This window comes from Andrographis paniculata, unplaced genomic scaffold (genome assembly GCF_009805555.1).
Source record: "Andrographis paniculata isolate CXL003 unplaced genomic scaffold, ASM980555v1 Contig73END, whole genome shotgun sequence".
Taxonomy (NCBI): domain Eukaryota; kingdom Viridiplantae; phylum Streptophyta; class Magnoliopsida; order Lamiales; family Acanthaceae; genus Andrographis; species Andrographis paniculata.
In genome coordinates, this window is record NW_026137610.1 from 482,890 (window position 1) to 501,050 (window position 18,161).

Genomic DNA, 18,161 nt, shown 5'->3' on the forward strand with positions numbered 1-18,161 from the left:
TTATTATGGGCTGAAGATATTGGGCTTATTAATGTAGCCCATATAGAAGTCCAAGTTGAAACTCCGTAGAGGAATGAATTGGCCTATCGGAATTGTAACTCGAGTAGTCCAACCAAGATCAGTTATGCGGGTCAGAACCTTATCGTCGACAATAATGGAGTTCTCATGGTGGCATCGATCGTCCACATTTTTTCAGAGCAATTATTTATGGTGGATCGAGGTTCACTGCTGATACAAATTTTCTGCTGTTCTCCATTGATTGAAGTCTTTCTCGAGTGTAATTTCAAGTGATCTTGGTGGCTCTGGAAGAGTCATTACTCATTACCCTCGACGTTTCCAACCGTCTAGAGAGGACTGAGGAATGGAGGAAAAACGAAATACCACCGAGGTAGCCAGAGTTTCTCGAAAAATAGTATCCATTGCCGCTGGGGAAGCTCACACTCTCGCTCTGAGTGGTAGTTGCTGGCATCATCATCTAGCTCTCGATTCGTGTTTTTCGGTTTCTATTATTTGTCGTGCTGTATATTAGCTGAACGGTTTGTGTGTCATAGGCGACGGAAGAGTATATTCTTGGGGAAGAGGATTTTTCGGCCGCCTCGGCACCGGCTCGGAGGCGGACCGGCTTTCCCCGGCACGTATCTATTTCTATGCTCCTGATGATGAAAGGGAAGACAAGGTTAAGATTGTTGGTATTGCTGCTGGGGCTTACCACAGTCTTGCACTTGCAGGTTGAAATTGAATAGCGGTTTCTTGTATTTTTCGAGTTTTGCGTGATCTTGTTTTTATCTCGATGTTCTCTCCAGTAATTTTGAAGTTATCAATAAAAAAAATTCATGGTTGTCATACATCACGGAGATCCTTCACATATTTCTTTATTCCAATCGTTCTCGTTTTAGTAGGAAATTACTGCAGCCAAGTCATTTTAATAAATTTTAACAATGTGAATGCCTTGAAATTGGAATTGTATTGGTCTGGTGTTCTTAACTTCTAATTAAGTTCTTCTTGTATGATATCAGATGATGGATCAATATGGGGCTGGGGTTACAACATCTGTATCCTTAATTATAATCTTTCCATACAAGAATTATTTTTGTGCAATCTTGGAAATACTCTTTCTGGTCGTGCATTTTATTTGCAAACTCTCTGTGGTCTCCCTCTCTCTCTCTCTAGAACCACTCCTTCCTTGACAGTGATACGGATGGCCAAATTGGTGTTGCGGGAGAAAATTATTCTAGTCCTCGGTTGTTGGAGGGTCTCTTGGAATCGCAATCAGCTAGTTCTTCAACACAGGATCCTGGTGGGAAACCCTTGAAGGTACAGACTAAGTTCTGTTCAACATTATTATTTCATCTGTCATGGAGAACCGGGAGCTTTTCAATTTCTCTCCTGTAGGTTTCCTCTGTCAGTGCCGGAGGTATGATGTCTCTGGCTGTGGACAATGGCGGGGCCATGTGGATGTGGGGTAATTGTCCCAATTCTTCTCAAAGTCAACCATCAGAAGAAGATTCTTCACTTGCCAGTGGTGTAGCTCCAGTTCCAGTCTGCGATTTCCATGGTCGCACTGTTTTTAAGGTGGCATGTGGAAATGATCATGTAGTTGCATTGGTCAGTGCAGAAGAAAAATCCAAAGGCAGTGGCCGAGTTTGCTACTCTTGGGGTGGTAATAGCCATGGACAGTTAGGATTGGGAGACAGGGAAAACCGGTTACACCCGGAGATCATAGAAGCCTTCAATATAGAATCCCCCTGGGAGATCTATGATATAGCTTGTGGTGCTTCACATACAGCTGTACTAGCAAAGAGAAAGAAACCAGGCAACACTTCGGAAAATGGTTGCTGGACCTTTGGGTTGGGGGATAACGGGCAGCTGGGTCATGGAACCACCCAAGCTTTACTTACTCCTGAACTTATTAAAGGATTGCCTCAGAATCTGGTTTCAGTTGACTGTGGTCTATATCACAGCTGTGTTGTCTCATCTTCCGGTGAGGTATGGTCTTGGGGGATGGAGAAGGGCCTAGGGCTGTGTCCTGATTCTCGGTTTACTGGTGCTGAGGCCGGGGATGCTCTTACTCCGTTAATGATTCCCTTTGGTGGATTGCATGGTAACAGATTCTCGGAGCCTCTGCAAGTTGCATGTGGTGCAGCCCATACAGTTCTTGTTGCTGATGCTGGGTATAAACTATGGTCTTGGGGCAGGGGTCGGAGTGGGGTTCTTGGAAATGGTAGGTTAGTAGATTGCTATGCACCAACAGCAGTGCTATGGCCATTGGTCAGTGATGATTTCAAGGAAGAAGAATCGAACAATGCATCGCTTGAGGACCATAACAAGGAGAAGATTCCAGAAGATAAAACAGAAGAAACAGACAAAAGGCTATCTGCTGCAATGGAGGAGATTAAGCTCCTTCAATCAAAGCTTTCCATGATGGAACGATACGCTGGCATACTCCACGGTGCAGTATTTGGGAAGCCTCTTCTTGATACTGAACTTCCTGTCTCTCTCCGAACCTCTGGTGCATTTGATATTGCTAAAGAGTGGGAGAGTATGCTTGAGGAGTCAGATGAAAGAAAGCTTATTCGTCTGCAAATGTTTTATCGAGACATGCTCACTGGGGTAAAAGATAAGTTAATGAAGAAAAGAATACAAGAGGTAGTAAAAGAGTATCTTAATTCATCTGCCAAAGGAACTACTGAAAACTAGCTGTCATATGTTCATGCGACACTGCCCATATTTCTGTATGTACCAACAATAAGAAGTTGAATGGAAGCTCTTTCAGCACTTGAAATATATAGCTCCATTGTTTTGGTTTTTTTTTTGTTTAGACTTTGAGAAGTTGGAAACATGTTCATTCGTAGCATTTGTAGCAGAATCCCAGTTTGGAGGCATCAGGTATAAGTTAGAATTCATTCTTAACTAGTTTGGAAATGAATGATCATACTATCACAAAAGAAGACACTTGTGCTAGAATACATAAATCAAATACTTGATCCAGGTACAGATTTCCTTTTGTGATCTGCCCTTATTATTCTTTTATGACATAGCAATTCAATATTCTTGGATTAGTATTGGCTGTTGCAGCAAAAGATGTTACATGTTCATCTCTTGCACACCACTCCACTGCCATTGCTGCCACTTGAACAGCTCAAGTCCATGAACTGAAAATCGTTTGAAATGCTCGTCTGTGTTCCCGCGAACCTGGCAACAGTGCAGTCTGTGGAGAAGATGTTCGAAGAGGCGAACTCCTTCTCTCCTCCTAAAACAGGCATGTCTATTCCCATCTTCGCTCTACTTGTGTAATTTCTTGCATATGTTTGTCCCAGCACCCCATTTACGCTGTCACTTAATGAGTAAAATTTGAACCCCAGATCTAGATGAGCAAAGCAGTTGTCACCCGTGATTCCATACTTGTGAATTCTTGAATCTTTTTCAGTGATGGGGACTACAGCTGCTTTGATCTGAAAGTTACCTTCGACTTCTATTACAACTGCATTGGTGTCATGCGACCTTGTTATGAGAATCCCTGGCGAGAATGCCGGCTGCCATTTTGCACCTTTTTGTTCCCGAAGGATGACAGGCATCCCATTAAAGGATAGCTGTAACCGGTCGACTGCATCGTCCCAAGTAGCTGTCTTCTTGGCACCAATGAAGACCTGATGTTTGCCAAAAAGGATTCCCAGAGACTGAACCCAGGTGAAGTCCCTTCCGATGTTCTCAATTCTCCTACCAATGAAATGCGCATTGATATGCAGGTTGGTGTCGGAAACCAGGCAGAAGTCCCTTTCCTTCTTGCCGTGGAAGTAAAAGGTGATTCCATCAGCTCCGATGAATCTCGGGTCTTGACATACAGCTCCAGGCATGTTGCAGTCTGTTGATGTTTGCAAGATGTGCAACACAACATTGAGAAATAAAACCAATCAATGAGATAAAAAAAGCAAAATATGCTAACTCATGAATCAGAAACTTACTGCATACTGGTTTGCAGGTGACGCAGTCGACCTCACAATGGTTAGGACAATCTGCAGGACACTGATGCTCCTGGTAATTGCAGCCGGGATATGCACTATTCTTGCAACGGACTCTCTTCCCACCTGCAGCCTCAGAACTGTCGGGAGGGCTTGGAGCCATTTCTGGTGGAGGCGAGCCATGACTTGGACTAGGTGGCCCTGATGGGTTGGAATTTGGAGGTGGAGGAGGTGGGGTTGGAGTGACCACGGGCGGAGGGCTGTAAGTTGGTGCCGGAGGTGGTAGCCCACAAACAGGCTGGCATTTGACACAATCAACACTACAGGTCCTTGGGCAGGCAGCAGGGCAAGACATGCGCTGATTACATGTCTTTTTGTACGACTTATCTTGGCACTTGACATTGCGCGGTTTGGGTTGTTTGGGTGGTGGAGGAGGTGGTGGTGGTGGCGGTGGGGTACAAACAGGCTGGCATAGCCAGCAGTCGACTACACAGGTACTCGGACAAGTAGCAGGGCAGTATAGATCTCTATTAGAGCATGCCCGGAAGTTCTTCTTATCTTCACACTTGACCTTCTTTGGTTTGTCAGGTTGCCCCTTGGCCACCAACGCGACTATTAGGACAAGGACTATCCGGAAAATGCGACGAGCCATGTTATGTATTGTGATCTTGATGCTAATAGCAGTTAGTTATGTTATGTTAGAGGATTGCATTTATCTGTTTATATAGAGGTTGGAAAGAGTACATAATGTGCCCTAAAATCTAGCACTAGCTGGCTGAGAATAGTTTTTGAGGCAGAAGAGCTGACCTGATGAATTGTGGTCTTTACTCAATGATGCTAAAACATATACAAATACACCAAATGTTCATCACATTTTCAGATGATTCTATTATAGTTTTTCTTAAGGGCATTGCTGTGATTATATGATACCTTAAGAGGAAAAGGAAGTGGGAAATAGGGTAGGTTTTTGAGTGCACTGCTATCAAAGGGCATGTTGAACTACACTATATTTTAATTCCTACTACATTATTGTTTGTAAACAAACTATTTAGGTATCATAGTTTTCAATGTGAATGTAATTAACAAATGAGGTTGGCTGCAAGTCAAACATGAGATTGCTTTACCCTTAAGTCCTTCGTAAAATTCAGACTACTTTGAGTGACTCTCAAGATTTACTTTAAGTGTATAGCCAAAAATAGAAAGAATAATCTTGTTGCCGGACATAGTAATATAATAAAATTTATATAATTTATTAATAAATCATTCAATATGATATGATGAATAGTGTAATAGTACATTTTATTTTAAAATACAATTTATTTATCTGGAAGTGGGCTTACATATCTCTTTGCAAAATTGTCATTATTTTTTTTCTACCTATTTCACTATTTTTTTTATTTTTTATTTTATTGATCATTTCATAATTTTTTATAATATCTTCATTTATCCAATGAAGAAAGTATAACTAAATTTTACTATAAAATAGGTATAATATAATTTAAGGTAAACTTGTTTTTAGTTCCGAACTCTTTATCATTTTAATTGACCCCTTTACCCCCTGAACATTTTAATTCGTAATTGAAGTGAAGCATCTTTATAATTTTAATTGACCCCTTTACCCCCTGAACATTTTAATTCGTAATTGAAGTAAAGCATGACACCCGCATGATTTGTCGGAGGCCACGAGTCCATCATGACAGCGACAAAGTGGATTTTTTTTAGAGTGAGCCACGCAGGTGCCACACAAGCATCTTCCGAAGAATTAAAACTGCAAAAGAATTTTACTTACGAAACTAATTTGCGCCACACTCCAGACTAAAATGATAAATCACATAACAAAAATTTCATGGTAAAAACAAATGTATAACATTTATGCAAATGTTAAATAACAAATACTTCAGCACATATAAAGGTCCAGAGTTTCTTTATGCACATATTCACCGACTTCTCTACAACAAAAAATCACACGCAGACGTACCGTACCTTAGAACAGCAGGAAAAAAAAAAAAAAAAAAACAGAACCAGTATCAAAGAACAAACGAATCTCGTCATCTATGAAACATATATGCCACCAAGTTGAATCTACCTCTCCTAATACTACTTATATTCAAGCATTGCAATAAACAGACCTTAAATAAAAACCTCGGAGCCGTACCAGGTACCGCGCAATTCCAAGTTTCAATAGAAAATTCGGTAACTGCCTTCCCCAATGGGCAGAATCCATAAGGATCCCGCAAGGATAGTTACAGCTTCTTTGGTAAATTATAGGTCTTCTTCAGAAACTTTGTAGCAGCTTCATCATTCCTGTAGCAAAGAACACGCAACAGCGTGTTAGGATCAGTCGGGTTCCAGTCACCCGATGTTGTAGGTAAGGGAAATCTGGATTTAGCAGAGGAGCCATATTTTTCCAAAGTCAGTCGTTTAAACCGGTCAACAAGACTATCTGTATCTGTTCTTAACAGTGGAAGGACATCTCTTGCTTTTGCCGAAAATTTGTCAATTATATCGTTAGGCAATCCATCTCCATTGGCCCAGAAAAGTTCCTTCAGGGACTTGAAATCATCCTCTATTATCTGGGAGTCCTGTACAGTAAAGGCGCGTGTTGGACCTCCGGCGAGCAGAACCAATAGAAAGCCATCAAACGAAGCTCTCATCACATCAGCAATTATTCGAGTACGGACTCTTTCATGAACGATATCAGCCACAGTGGTGAGATTCCGCTCAAGCTCCTGGACAAAAGGGGTGATTCTTGAAGATGAAGGTTCACCGACATAGAGTGAATCCCATAAAACGTGGCTTAGATCATGGAAGACAATTTTGTAAGCAAGCCCTTCAGAGAGTTGTTGGACTGCCTCGATGCATGTAGGAGGCGTGAGTTCAAACTTTTTCCCCAATCCATTTGAGAAATCTTCCACATGAGCAGACTCTGAGTTCCTCAACAGGGTTATTATTCTTTTCTCAATGCCTTCCAACTCCATCCGTATTTTATGCAATGAATTTATACGAACACATAGCTGTGGTACCCCCGAAGAGCCCTCCCCATTGGCAGTTGCAACCTGAGGGTTTCTTCTCTGAGTGATAGGTGGCTTCTCTTTCTTCTTCCATTGAAATTTTGTCCCCACATTACATCTGGTTAATGCCGGCATTGTAGGAATGTACATGTTTTTTGTACCTGCACATAAAATATTTCAGTTATAGATTTCTAGGTTACAGTACAAAATCTCTTGAGCTAGCTAAGCATTATTACCACAGCCAGATTTTGCTTTATTTGCATAATATTGAAGGCATTTGTCAAGGCCAGTAATTAAGTCTGGGAGCAGTGCAGGATGCATCGGTATGGGCAGCTGAAAGAATGCATCCAAGGTCTCGTCAACTGTTCGTAAAACCTCAACAGCTGAAGGAGCACATCCCTCTTGATTAGCTCGTGGATTCCAAACCTACAAAATTGAAAGGATGGTGTAAAAGATAAGTACAAGATTTAAATGGCAGGAATTCATTGATATAAATGGTCATTCACCTACACATTAATGATGTTCCTACCATAAGGTAGAAATCAGGTTTACTATATTCAGCTTTTGATAGCACTAGATTAAAAAACCTTATTTAAAGTGAATAAACTAGTCTTTTGCAGAAAGAATACCAAGAGGTGAAAAATTGATCACTATTAACAATTTAAGTCTTGAGGTGCACCGAAAACTTGTTCAGAGATCTTGGAACAGATGAAAATTATTATATGAAGGCCATTGCATATCTTTAATCTGTGTATGGTGTATCTAATATGCAATAAAGTTGCAAAGCTGCAATGTCCTAACATGTACACAAGTAAAGGTACCTCCTGTTGGAGATTTCTGTCAACCCATTCCTTCAGGGTGTCTAATCTTGTCTTCATCCAGACTTTTACCATGTTGGCTATCGCGCCTTCAGCTTCAAAAGGAGGCATCTCACGAATTATAGCCTTTCCACCATCATCACTATCCACCGAATCTTCAACAGCAATTTGGACAAGATCTTTTTCCAACTTATCAGCAGCTCTTAATATTTGCACAGCATCTGGTGTCAAATCTGTAATGCCTGAAATAAATTGCTTTAGTTCATTCCCATAGCAAGCATGTAGAGTGGCAACAGCAACACCGGCAGCAAGGGGGTGCCAACTCTTCAAGATGGGGCTAAATGTGTTCTTCTCTTTGATTGCAAGATCGCCAACATCCTTGGCCAGGATGGCAAGAACAGGAAGAGGTTTTGGCTGATTTCTCGATGCTCTTCTACTTGAATCAGCCTTTTCCATAATCTACATGTCAAAATTTTAAAACGTCAAAAGCCTAAATATCCAAATTGTGAACACAATAAATGTAAATGTTAGGCAACCCAGAACATAAAATAAGAGGACCCCCTGATGCATATTAGGAAAATGGCATCACATATGCAAACAATTTAGTGCATAACAACGATATATGCAACCCCATGCTATTACACATCTGCCACTGGGTATATTAGGCTCGTACAATTTCCATGTCAACAATAGTTCATTCTACTATTCACATTCAACTTGCCTGGGCAAATGCAGTGCGAAGTGACGATCTTATGTAAGTATCAATTCTGCTGAGAGCAACATCAACTTCATTTTTCCTTCTCCTACGATACTCATTTGATATATCCTCCACCAATATCTTAGCAGCCACTACCCCAATAGACACAATGCTTTGCATGGTATCAATGTTCCCACTATCAAATGTTTCGTGATAAGCCAAGAGCCTCTTCTCAGTCCAACCCAACATGGCAGTCAATGTAGAACTCAAAATCTTGGAGTAAATTGGATCTTTTGTCATTTTTGCATCCTTAGCAACTTCAGCAAGTTGATTGTCAGCAGCACATAAGAGATCATTTTCAACTTGCCCAGTAGCAACATATCGGTTGAATAGAACCCACGTAAAGCACAGATTGTGCAGCATCTGATTCAGTCCCAAGATTGCCCATGTTTTCTTTATGAGTTCCATTAGCTCATCAACTTCCTCTACAATGGATGTTTCGTCACTAATATCAAAGCAGGCTTGTAGAAGCATTTCGTATAAACGAAGATTCAACGGGAAACCATCTGCCCAGTGGCTGGATTCAAGTGGAGCTCCATCAGATGTTCTGTTTGCAAGTGCCATTACTGTAGTACGAAGCACTTGCATTGACTCATTATTTCTTCCAGTTTCTATTGGCTGGTCCAAGGCTGCACGAATAATTTGGCGCAACCGTTGAGCAGCAACATTAGACTTTTCCAAAGGCATGTGAGGGTGCAAAAGCAGACCAGCCTCAAGCATTCTAAGGTTTCTCTTCTGCCATGCTTCATATTCTTCGTGGTCCGTGAAATCTGAAGCCTTGAATTGCTGTAAAAACTCTAATGGGAGAATCATAGATTCATTTCTTCTTCCAACCTGCACAAAGTAAAATGAGCCGTCTTTATGAATACCTCGATTGTTGGACAAATGGATCAAAAGAAAATTTTTATTTTTTTTATGAATAATGCTCAACGATGATTAAGATACAAATATGAGAGAAAGATACTACTGCCCAAATCATTGATAGATATACTTGGCAGCGACAACATGGGAATTAGCATAACGCCCAAATCTGAGAGGTGATTAGCATATACTAAGGAAATTTTAAAAACTCTTAGAAGCTTCTCGTAGAAGGATGCATTTCAACCTCTGTGTCATGCTTTAATCACCTCATTTGAAAAAAGCCTACAAACACGGACAAGAAGCCTAATTCACTATGTAAACTAAGAGTCAACCTAGTAACTCTAAATTGATAAGCCTTTCTACCACAAACATCGGGAAACAAATTGAAGAGAATCACCTGATCAGCAATATTTGATAAATCAGCAGCCAGAGATCAGGAGAAAAAGCATTAACAGAAAAACAGTTTAAACATCAATAAAACATCTGCCGCCATCAATCTAGAACCCTAAGGGTTCAGATCACACGATCTCCACTCTTCCATGCACAATAAAGATTAAATTCCCCGTTTTTACGACCCAAAAGAACGAATTTTTCAATATTCCAAGTTATGGCCATGCCTACACTCCAGATCGAAGTCCAGTTACTAATTGCAGAGGCAGCATTTTCAAGAAAAAATGCAGAAGCTAGACGACACATAACTAAACTCGGACAATAAAAGTAAAAATTGCAACAAATCAAGCATCTCATTCGCCGCCAGAATGCAGCTATTTAACCTGGCCGGCAGAAATCCTCAACAAACCCCTGCGAATTCTGGAATCAGTGGCATCCGAAATTCTCATCTGCGTCCTCATTAGTTCCCCCATCGTAACCGGCTTCTTCACTTTACCGGAATTATTCGAATCGGGGCTCCGTTTGGAGCTGATGGATCTCATCCCAAGCGCCTTCTTCATCTTGGATGCCGCCGCCGAGGTCAATGATCTCTGCAGAGAAGCAGTGGAATTGGCGGGGCTACTATTGCCGGTGGGTGAACTGCTGTGACTATTGTTAGAAACATAAGTTAGAGGCTTGGAAGTGGAGGAGCGGTTAGCGGATAGAAAGATCTCGTACGCAGTGGCGCGGAGGTCGGAATCTGAGAGAGTGGGGGTGAGATCGCCGAATGGGGAAGGCAATGGGTTTAAAGCAGGCGAAATTGCGGACGGCGCGATGCGGGAGGTGGCGGTGGAAGGAGAAGCAGTGGCGGCGGCAGCCGAGGAAGACGAGGAGAAGGAGTCCCGCCGGGAGTGGCCGAGGGTTCGGTCTCGGAAGATGGACGCCATGGATACTGTGAGCAGAGAGAGTCCCAGAAAGTAAAACTGCTCTGCACAAGGGAAAAGCGTGTTCTCCGATAGATTTATTGCTCAAATTATTTTCATTAATTGATTAATATATATACATACCTTTATTTATTTATTCTTCTAACCCTAGATAAATAATAATTTGTTTTTAAATAATAGAATTAACGTGAATATCAGTCCAGCTAGATAATTATTTGGCCGCACCCGCAAACTTAGATGACCCATCCCTTTCAAATTAAACGACACCGTCTTGGCTCACCTTGATTCTATTCTCAAAGTAAAGTAGAAAAAGGTAAATAAAATCCTGAGTATAGAATCATTTTTATTCAAAATTCATAAAATAAGACTACTTAGATATTTTTTTTAACAAAAAATTCTCTAATATCCTCCTGAATGCAAAAAGAACATGCCAAGAAGATTTTATCATCATTTTAAAAATATTTTATATAATTTCTCCCAGCTGCCACCACTTGTCTGTTTTTTAGTACACCATTCTATTGATATTTGATAAATTTGATGATATAAGCCTGTCTGTCTAATCGACGGAGTCACAGCAATGATTGTGAAACGTCTATTACCGCCCCGACGGCCAACACATTCCAGCTGCATATTTGATATTCCATATTTGCTTGTCCGGTTGAAACTACAGTAGTCTGTTATTGCAAGAGGTGATGATGGGCCCTAAAGTGTGTTCTCTTTTAGGGCTTGACTGCAGTCAGAGATGTGTGATGGGTTGGGCCTAACTAACTGATGCATAGACACTGTTAGAAGATTCTTGTGTTTGGATCAACAACGTATATCGAAAAAACATATCTTGAAAGAAAGTTTCACTGTGTCCTGTTTCTAGTTTTTCTACCTTTTGCTTTCAATTTCTCTGTACAGGGGAAACGCAGGCTACAAAAAAATCATCCTTAGCTATTTCAATCGGAGGAGGTTCTTGGATTGGATTGGAATCACATTTCATGTAAAGGGAATAAGATGGCTTCTTCATCGTCAGTAGTGAGAGGTTTTGGTTCACTACTTGTCAGATATTCGAATGGGGTTTCTACTCAAACCCCTAAATTCCTTTCTCCCAACAGTTAAAACCCTTTCTCTTTGTCCACAACACAAAAGGCTGGTATATTGTTGTTATATGTTATATGTTGATCGAAATAGAGTTTCTTTGTGGATTGTGAATCTTGAGCAGGTTTACTGGGCGGAGAATTGTCATCTCTTTCTTGCTACTCGTCTTCTGGTTCATGGGCTTCATTTTGTGCTCCAAAATATGGAAATTCGGATAGGAAAATTTCAACTTCCCCGCCTTTGTGTATGGGCAGGCGATCCTGTAAAATTGCTGGCAGAAAGGTATTCATTTTTCAGTCTGTGATTTTTATTTTATTATTTTACCCTAATTTATATATTCTTAAAAGCTTAAACTATCTGATCTAGATGACGCTTAGATGAATCATTTCCTTACAAGTCATGGCATTTGTACTCATTCTGATTAGTATTTCTTGCTTGATGGGAAGTAGGGACCTGAAAGTGGACTTATCAATTGTTCGATCTAATTTGAATGCAGAATTATGCATCTGTGTTGGAAGACTGACACCAGTGATCATTTTAGCTTAATTGGGTCAAAACCAGGTGTTAAGTCTGCACCAGTGATCGTATTTTGTGTCTGAATTTGGACATCTATAGTGAACTCTGGCTATTCTTGATTGCTTTTTATGGACTTTTCTACATTTGAGGAAGTGCGTTAAAGATTTGCTTGTGTCTTCTTGCTCGAAGCCAACAGCATCAAATTTATAACTCTAGATTGTCAACTAATTCTTCTAGACCATACGTGAAGTTTTCGGCACAATGTCGCTTTTCTGCATGAATAATCCCAATATGGTCATAACTATTATGTGTGATGTAAATAACTAATATGATATATGTTTTCATCAGATTATAGTAATGCTGTATCTCTTAAATGGTAGGGTTTGCCATGGTATGTTATTGATATTGATCTTCTTCTTTATTCCAGACTGCTCAGGATGCTAAAAAGGCTAAGCTTTATGCAAGATTTGGGAAGGAAGTTGTGTCGGCGTAAGTTACGATTCTTTATCACATGTTTACTTGAAACAAAATTATGCAAAGATAATCTTGTGTAGCAGAAGAATTGTGTTTGTGGACGTAATTCACTTGCAAATCTATACAAAATTATTAAAGACGAGCATATAAATGAAAAATCAGAATAAATTTAATCTTTTTAGCTTTCATTTTGGTGGTTTTTTTTGTGGATGAATGGTAAGGGAGTTGGTAGAAAGGGTTAGTATAGGCGAATGGTGCCTATCTACATATCAATGGAAGCTGGTTTTTCGAACTCTTTCTTTTACAATTTCAAACTTAGTTCACATTATTTCATTTTTATGGATTATGACCTATATGTCATGAATGTCCCAGTGTCAAGAAAGGTGGTTCCAGTCCGGTATCTAATACGGCCTTGGCTGCTTTGTTTGATAAAGCAAAGGAGCTCGATATACCTAAGGATATCATAGATCGTAACATCAAGAGAGCTTCAGAGAAGGGTCAAGAAGCATACATTGAGAAATTCTATGAGGTCATTGGACTAGAGCTCATATTCACATATTTGATCAGCCACTCTTCGTTATATCAAGCAAGGTTTTTGTGTTCGTTCAGGTCTATGGTTATGGTAGAGCTGGAATAATCGTTCAGGTGTTAACTGATAAAGTGAACCGATCTGTGGCAGCCATTAGAGAAGTGGTGAAGGACTATGGAGGGAAAATGGCAGATTCCGGATCAATCATGTTCAAGTTTAGACGTGCTCGAGTTGTTAGTATAAAGGTTTCAGATGCTGACAAAGATCAGCTTCTTGCTATTGCTCTGGATTCTGGTGCAGATGATATTATTGAACCCTCAGAGGACGAAGATGACCATGACGAAGATTCAGAAAGGTTATTGAACTTCATAATATGTTTTAATCTGCCATCGGTTTGCTTTCAAGATCTAATTAGTTTCTTTCGATTACAGACACTACAAAATAATAAGCTCATTGGACAATTACTCCTCCATATTGACAAAACTAAGCGAGGAATCAATACCATTTGAAACTGATGGTGGATTTGAACTTATTCCGTTGACACCTGTCGAGGTTTGCCAATTCGCCATTTTTTATATTTCTGGAACTGATTTTGGTAATAAGGTTATTATAAGCGTCTTGTGTGTTTCAGGTAGATGACGAAGCTAGGGACTTGAACAAGGAGTTGCTCTCCAAGCTACTTGAGCTCGACGATGTTGATGCAGTATACACAGATCAGAAATGACTTGATCGATCCATCTTCACTTCAGCTGTTCATCAATCAAATTGTAGTTTTGGGCCATCGGGATTTCCCTCTCGCTATGTTCCAACGATCAAGAGCGAGGTAATTGCGCTGTTGTTTTTTAGATTTGATAGTTCAATAGTCTCAAAGTTGCTAGTTCATTACATCTTATGCATTGCTTGGGCATAAAACTTTCTTTGAATTCGAAACGTAATAATTTTGATCGAATGGAAATTTTATTTCATTGAGCTATATGCATCCTGCATGATCCGGGAATTCTCTCCATGGACTGTCAGTCGATGATTACGGCTGTAATCATATACTACAAATTGCTTTATAGGGCATATGATCAACGACTAGTGTCATAACTATTTGCGTTTTCAATACACTCGTAAGTTCATGTCTTTGGAACCCAACACCCGTGCAGCCCGTAGGGAAGGCCGTAAGGGAACTCTGCTCGCGCTATTTCTTCAAAAGTCGACCCATCCAGCAGTAGTGCGTATCCTTCTCCATTTTTGTCACTGATCATTGATATTACCACTCCTGTAGTTCATTGTCATTACACATTCAGATTCTGTCATGTTTCCAACTGTAATGAAATATAATTTTAGAGAGCATGTATAGCTTACCATCATCTTCCTCGGTTGCTCCCGGACGTGGCACGAAAAAGGGTTCTGATGGTACGGACCCTTCGTCGAACCAGTTCTTGGCCTTCTTCTCCACCAAGTCTAGCTGTAATTAAACATTCAACCCCAACCACAGATAAGTATCTATATATATAATATATATATATATATATATGTATGTATATATTGAAGTACCTTAGTGAGTGTGTTGGGGAAGTTGCAAGGTCTCTTGGCGCCACAGGCATAAGCATATCTGTATTTCTTACCAAGAAAGGTAGGATTAAAGCTGCACATGTCGAGGCCTTTTCCATGTTCTTCCGGATCAAGCGCTGCGTATAAACTGCCATTAGGGCTTCCATCTAGTGGAATCCTGAATCTTCCAACCCTAATATTACATGACGAGGTTAATTAATTAAATAACCATTAGTATCATCGTATGTATGCTTATGAAATCACCACTACTGCTACTACAACGTACCTGGCATCCGGCAGGACATCCTGGCCGGAAAGTGACCGGAGATTCTGAAGTGTGAGGTTCTGCAATATAGTCGTATCGGCATTGTGCTCGCAGCAGTCTGCAATAATGGCCGTCACTCGTCCCTCCTCATCTTCCTCCTCGTACGCGTTGATGAAATGGAACGTCACGAACAGAGGAACCTCCACGCTCGATACCTTCACTCGTTCATCCACACCGGATCAGACAACATGGATTCATGAAAATGGAAGCAGAGATGAAATAAAAAATTATCTTACAATTCTGCCACTGGCTTTACACATGACGTGAATGTAAGCTTTGGAGTTGGGATGCCACTCGAATTTGAAGAGCGGGGTGGGGTCCGCCCTAAGAAGATTCTGGGCGCAGTATCTCAGCGGCATCTCCGGCACCACCACGTAATTCTCCGTCACCGGAAAAGAATGGACCCAACCAGGGGCCGGGCCGCCCCGGCAGTTGACCCGGCCAATGATCTTCCTCTCATTGGTGCCGGGCTCCATTCTCACCACTAAGTAACCCGGGTTGATCAAATCGGGTAATAGGGTTAAGAACTCCGAGTCCGTAACAATCGGGTGGGCCGAGTGGATCAACCCACCCAAATGATCGCTGTATTCGAATCTCCCCAATGTGTCTAGGGTTTCGGGATCGACTACGATGGAGCCCTTGATTGTCTCCGTGAGGCAGACGACTCGGCCGTCGCCGAGCTTGACGACGCCGGTGTTGGCATTGTCGGTCAAGGAGGCGCCGGAGAAGAGCTTGGCGAGGTCGCCGATGTAGGTCAGGAAGTTGTCGGTTTTAGGGACTTCGGAGAATTCGCGGTAGCAGAGCTTGTTGTTCTGCTTGGCGGCCTTGTAGGCTTCCGATTGGACCTGACGGTGAGCCATGACGAGGCGGCCGCCGTCGAAGTGGAGGCCGACGAGGGTGGCGTAGCCGTCGAAGAGGTGCCGGAAGTTGTAATCGCCGATGTGCCATTGCCCTGGGCCGTTCCTAAGGTAGGTTCCACTCTGCATGCAATTGATTAATTAATATTAATTTAATTTAATTAATCACTGTCAAGTGCAGTTTAAAAATTGAAAAAATATATATAAATTATTAATCAAAATGCGGATTGAGATCCCAGCCGTCCAGCAAGATACTACATGCTCGGCGGTCCCGGGACCAAAACACCCGAAAAATCCACACCGTTGTAAAGCCAAAACAAATGGCATGGATTCATCTTGGCGTTTACGTCCCAGGAGCCCTCTAAAACTTCATCCCTGTAAAAGCACCAATTTACAGACATACCAGCCATAGTGGAATTTCCCCTTGAACACGAAGCTCTCCCCGCCATTTTTCCTGCTTGACACTGGTCCAGGCTACGAGTTTCTGATCATTTGCAGGGTCAGCAGCAACAGCTGAACCTTGTTTAGTGGCAACGCAGGAAATTTTCAGCCTGATGAATTTCCTACTTCCTTTGACAGGATGTAAGGACTTTAATCTTTCCCCAAATATAGAGCAATGAGAGAGGCGATCATGGCGTTTATGAAGTGGACGAAGGGATGGGTGGGTGGAGATTCGTGAGGGGACTTTGACGGAAGTCGAAACAGCAAGCTGGGAATTAGCCATGAAAAGATTAGTGATGATGGATGAGATTTCAAGAACAGAAGCTGTCTTTCTAGCTATACGAGGTTGTAATGAACATGAAACGATGGAGCTATAGATGGCAGCAGTGTGTTGATGCTTATCATTAGGCGATTCCGACGAAGTATTTATAGGAAGTAACGAGGAATATTGGTGCCTTTCAACTGTAACTTTAGTGAGTGTGAATGAATAGTGGAATCTTCAATGTGGATCCCTATTACACAACGAGACACAGGAATCCCACATACATATATGTATAAAATATTTATTAATAATTAGGGTTTTGATGGACGGAGGAACAATGAAATAAAATTAATTAGATGACAAAACAAATAGTGTTCCTTTGTAATAACCATGGATCATAACATGTCCTATAAGGAATAGCATGGTGGCGTGGACATTGAATTTCAGTGACGGTGGACTTTCATATAATTAAAAAAAAAAGAAAAAAGAATCATGACATTCGATCAAATATATATATGAAGGGTTTTTTTTAGTTAGAGAAAAAAATTAAATATGGTGTCAATAAGAGAAAAAATAATCAATTTTAATTTTATTATAAAAATTTGTACTGTCTTGTCGTTAAAAAAAATTAACGACAATATTGACGTAGATGTACCAGAACTGATGCGGCATCTGATCTGAACTGAGGCCAGAGGCTCCTTCCGTTCCCATACGGTGTAATATTTTATTTTCGATACGATAATTTAAAAGTTGTATTAAGTAGAATAATTTGAGAAATATGTGATGTGATTAAATAGATTATATATACTTATTTTTTCTATTAGAGTGGTGTGATAAGATAAAGTGTAGTTAATTAGTTTCTATTTTAAAAATATTGCAACAAACTAAAATAAAACATATTAGAGAGTATATAAAGAACATTTAGTACTAGTATTGACAGCAATTTTTGCTTTTATTGGGATTATATTTGATTTTTTCCCTTCTATTTACATAGATTTTTTTTTTAAAAAAAAATAGTTTGACACTATTTATCAAATAATAACTTGTTCATAAAATATTATATTAAACAATTATTTATTTCATAAAACATCATATTCCTATTAATGGGTTTGGTTGGTCTATGTTTAGATTTTAGATTTTAGACTGTGTTTGTTTAATTGTAATTATTTTTTGTGTGAAATAAAGGAAAGATGTGAATTATTTTTGTGTGAAGTATGAAGGATGTGTCAAAAATATTAAAGTAATATTTTATATAAAATTATTGATTATTTTGAATATTTTCATGTTATTGTATATATGTATTGTTTTACTTTTTAATATTCATGGGAAATGAAGTTTAGTGTTTTGGTTGGACAAACAAACCCCGAGTTTTGGATTTAAATTTATTTGAAATGTTAATAGTGATATTTATTGGTT

General features: G+C 40.2%; 5 protein-coding genes across 7 annotated transcripts; 2 read left to right on the plus strand and 3 right to left on the minus strand.

The window, feature by feature from the left end:
• The first annotated feature begins 109 nt into the window (after positions 1-109).
• On the plus strand, positions 110-4,864 carry LOC127265539 (ultraviolet-B receptor UVR8). Of its 3 annotated transcripts, XM_051295366.1 has the most exons (5): positions 110-455; positions 552-728; positions 1,017-1,052; positions 1,199-1,314; positions 1,393-4,557. In XM_051295366.1, the coding sequence occupies exons 1-5, from the start codon at positions 362-364 to the stop codon at positions 2,695-2,697; spliced, it is 1,728 nt and encodes a 575-aa protein (XP_051151323.1). In that variant the 5' UTR covers positions 110-361; the 3' UTR covers positions 2,698-4,557. The 3 variants fall into 3 exon arrangements, 1 of the variants encoding a protein (XP_051151323.1); XR_007841976.1 differs by lacking the exons at positions 110-455; positions 552-728; positions 1,017-1,052; positions 1,199-1,314 and having other exon boundaries at positions 1,393-4,453; positions 4,548-4,864; XR_007841977.1 differs by lacking the exons at positions 110-455; positions 552-728; positions 1,017-1,052; positions 1,199-1,314 and having other exon boundaries at positions 1,393-3,687; positions 3,980-4,557.
• Positions 2,777-4,611, minus strand: LOC127265411 (uncharacterized). Its single transcript, XM_051295190.1, has 2 exons — positions 3,963-4,611; positions 2,777-3,862 (listed from the first exon to the last, which is right to left on the minus strand). The coding sequence occupies exons 1-2, from the start codon at positions 4,609-4,611 to the stop codon at positions 3,093-3,095; spliced, it is 1,419 nt and encodes a 472-aa protein (XP_051151147.1). The 3' UTR covers positions 2,777-3,092.
• A 914-nt stretch (positions 4,865-5,778) lies between the features above and the next one.
• On the minus strand, positions 5,779-10,797 carry LOC127265606 (protein unc-13 homolog). Its single transcript, XM_051295486.1, has 5 exons — positions 10,180-10,797; positions 8,510-9,379; positions 7,792-8,247; positions 7,207-7,396; positions 5,779-7,131 (listed from the first exon to the last, which is right to left on the minus strand). The coding sequence occupies exons 1-5, from the start codon at positions 10,720-10,722 to the stop codon at positions 6,203-6,205; spliced, it is 2,988 nt and encodes a 995-aa protein (XP_051151443.1). The 5' UTR covers positions 10,723-10,797; the 3' UTR covers positions 5,779-6,202.
• A 753-nt stretch (positions 10,798-11,550) lies between these two features.
• On the plus strand, positions 11,551-14,290 carry LOC127265743 (probable transcriptional regulatory protein At2g25830). The gene is made up of 7 exons (XM_051295715.1): positions 11,551-11,818; positions 11,927-12,084; positions 12,746-12,807; positions 13,165-13,321; positions 13,402-13,676; positions 13,753-13,873; positions 13,953-14,290. The coding sequence occupies exons 1-7, from the start codon at positions 11,719-11,721 to the stop codon at positions 14,043-14,045; spliced, it is 966 nt and encodes a 321-aa protein (XP_051151672.1). The 5' UTR covers positions 11,551-11,718; the 3' UTR covers positions 14,046-14,290.
• Positions 14,271-16,938, minus strand: LOC127265742 (carotenoid cleavage dioxygenase 8 homolog B, chloroplastic). The gene is made up of 6 exons (XM_051295714.1): positions 16,446-16,938; positions 15,422-16,165; positions 15,147-15,340; positions 14,864-15,053; positions 14,672-14,774; positions 14,271-14,585 (listed from the first exon to the last, which is right to left on the minus strand). Exons 1-6 carry the CDS (start codon positions 16,764-16,766, stop codon positions 14,440-14,442), a joined length of 1,698 nt encoding a protein of 565 aa, XP_051151671.1. The 5' UTR covers positions 16,767-16,938; the 3' UTR covers positions 14,271-14,439.
• Positions 16,939-18,161: the final 1,223 nt, after the last annotated feature.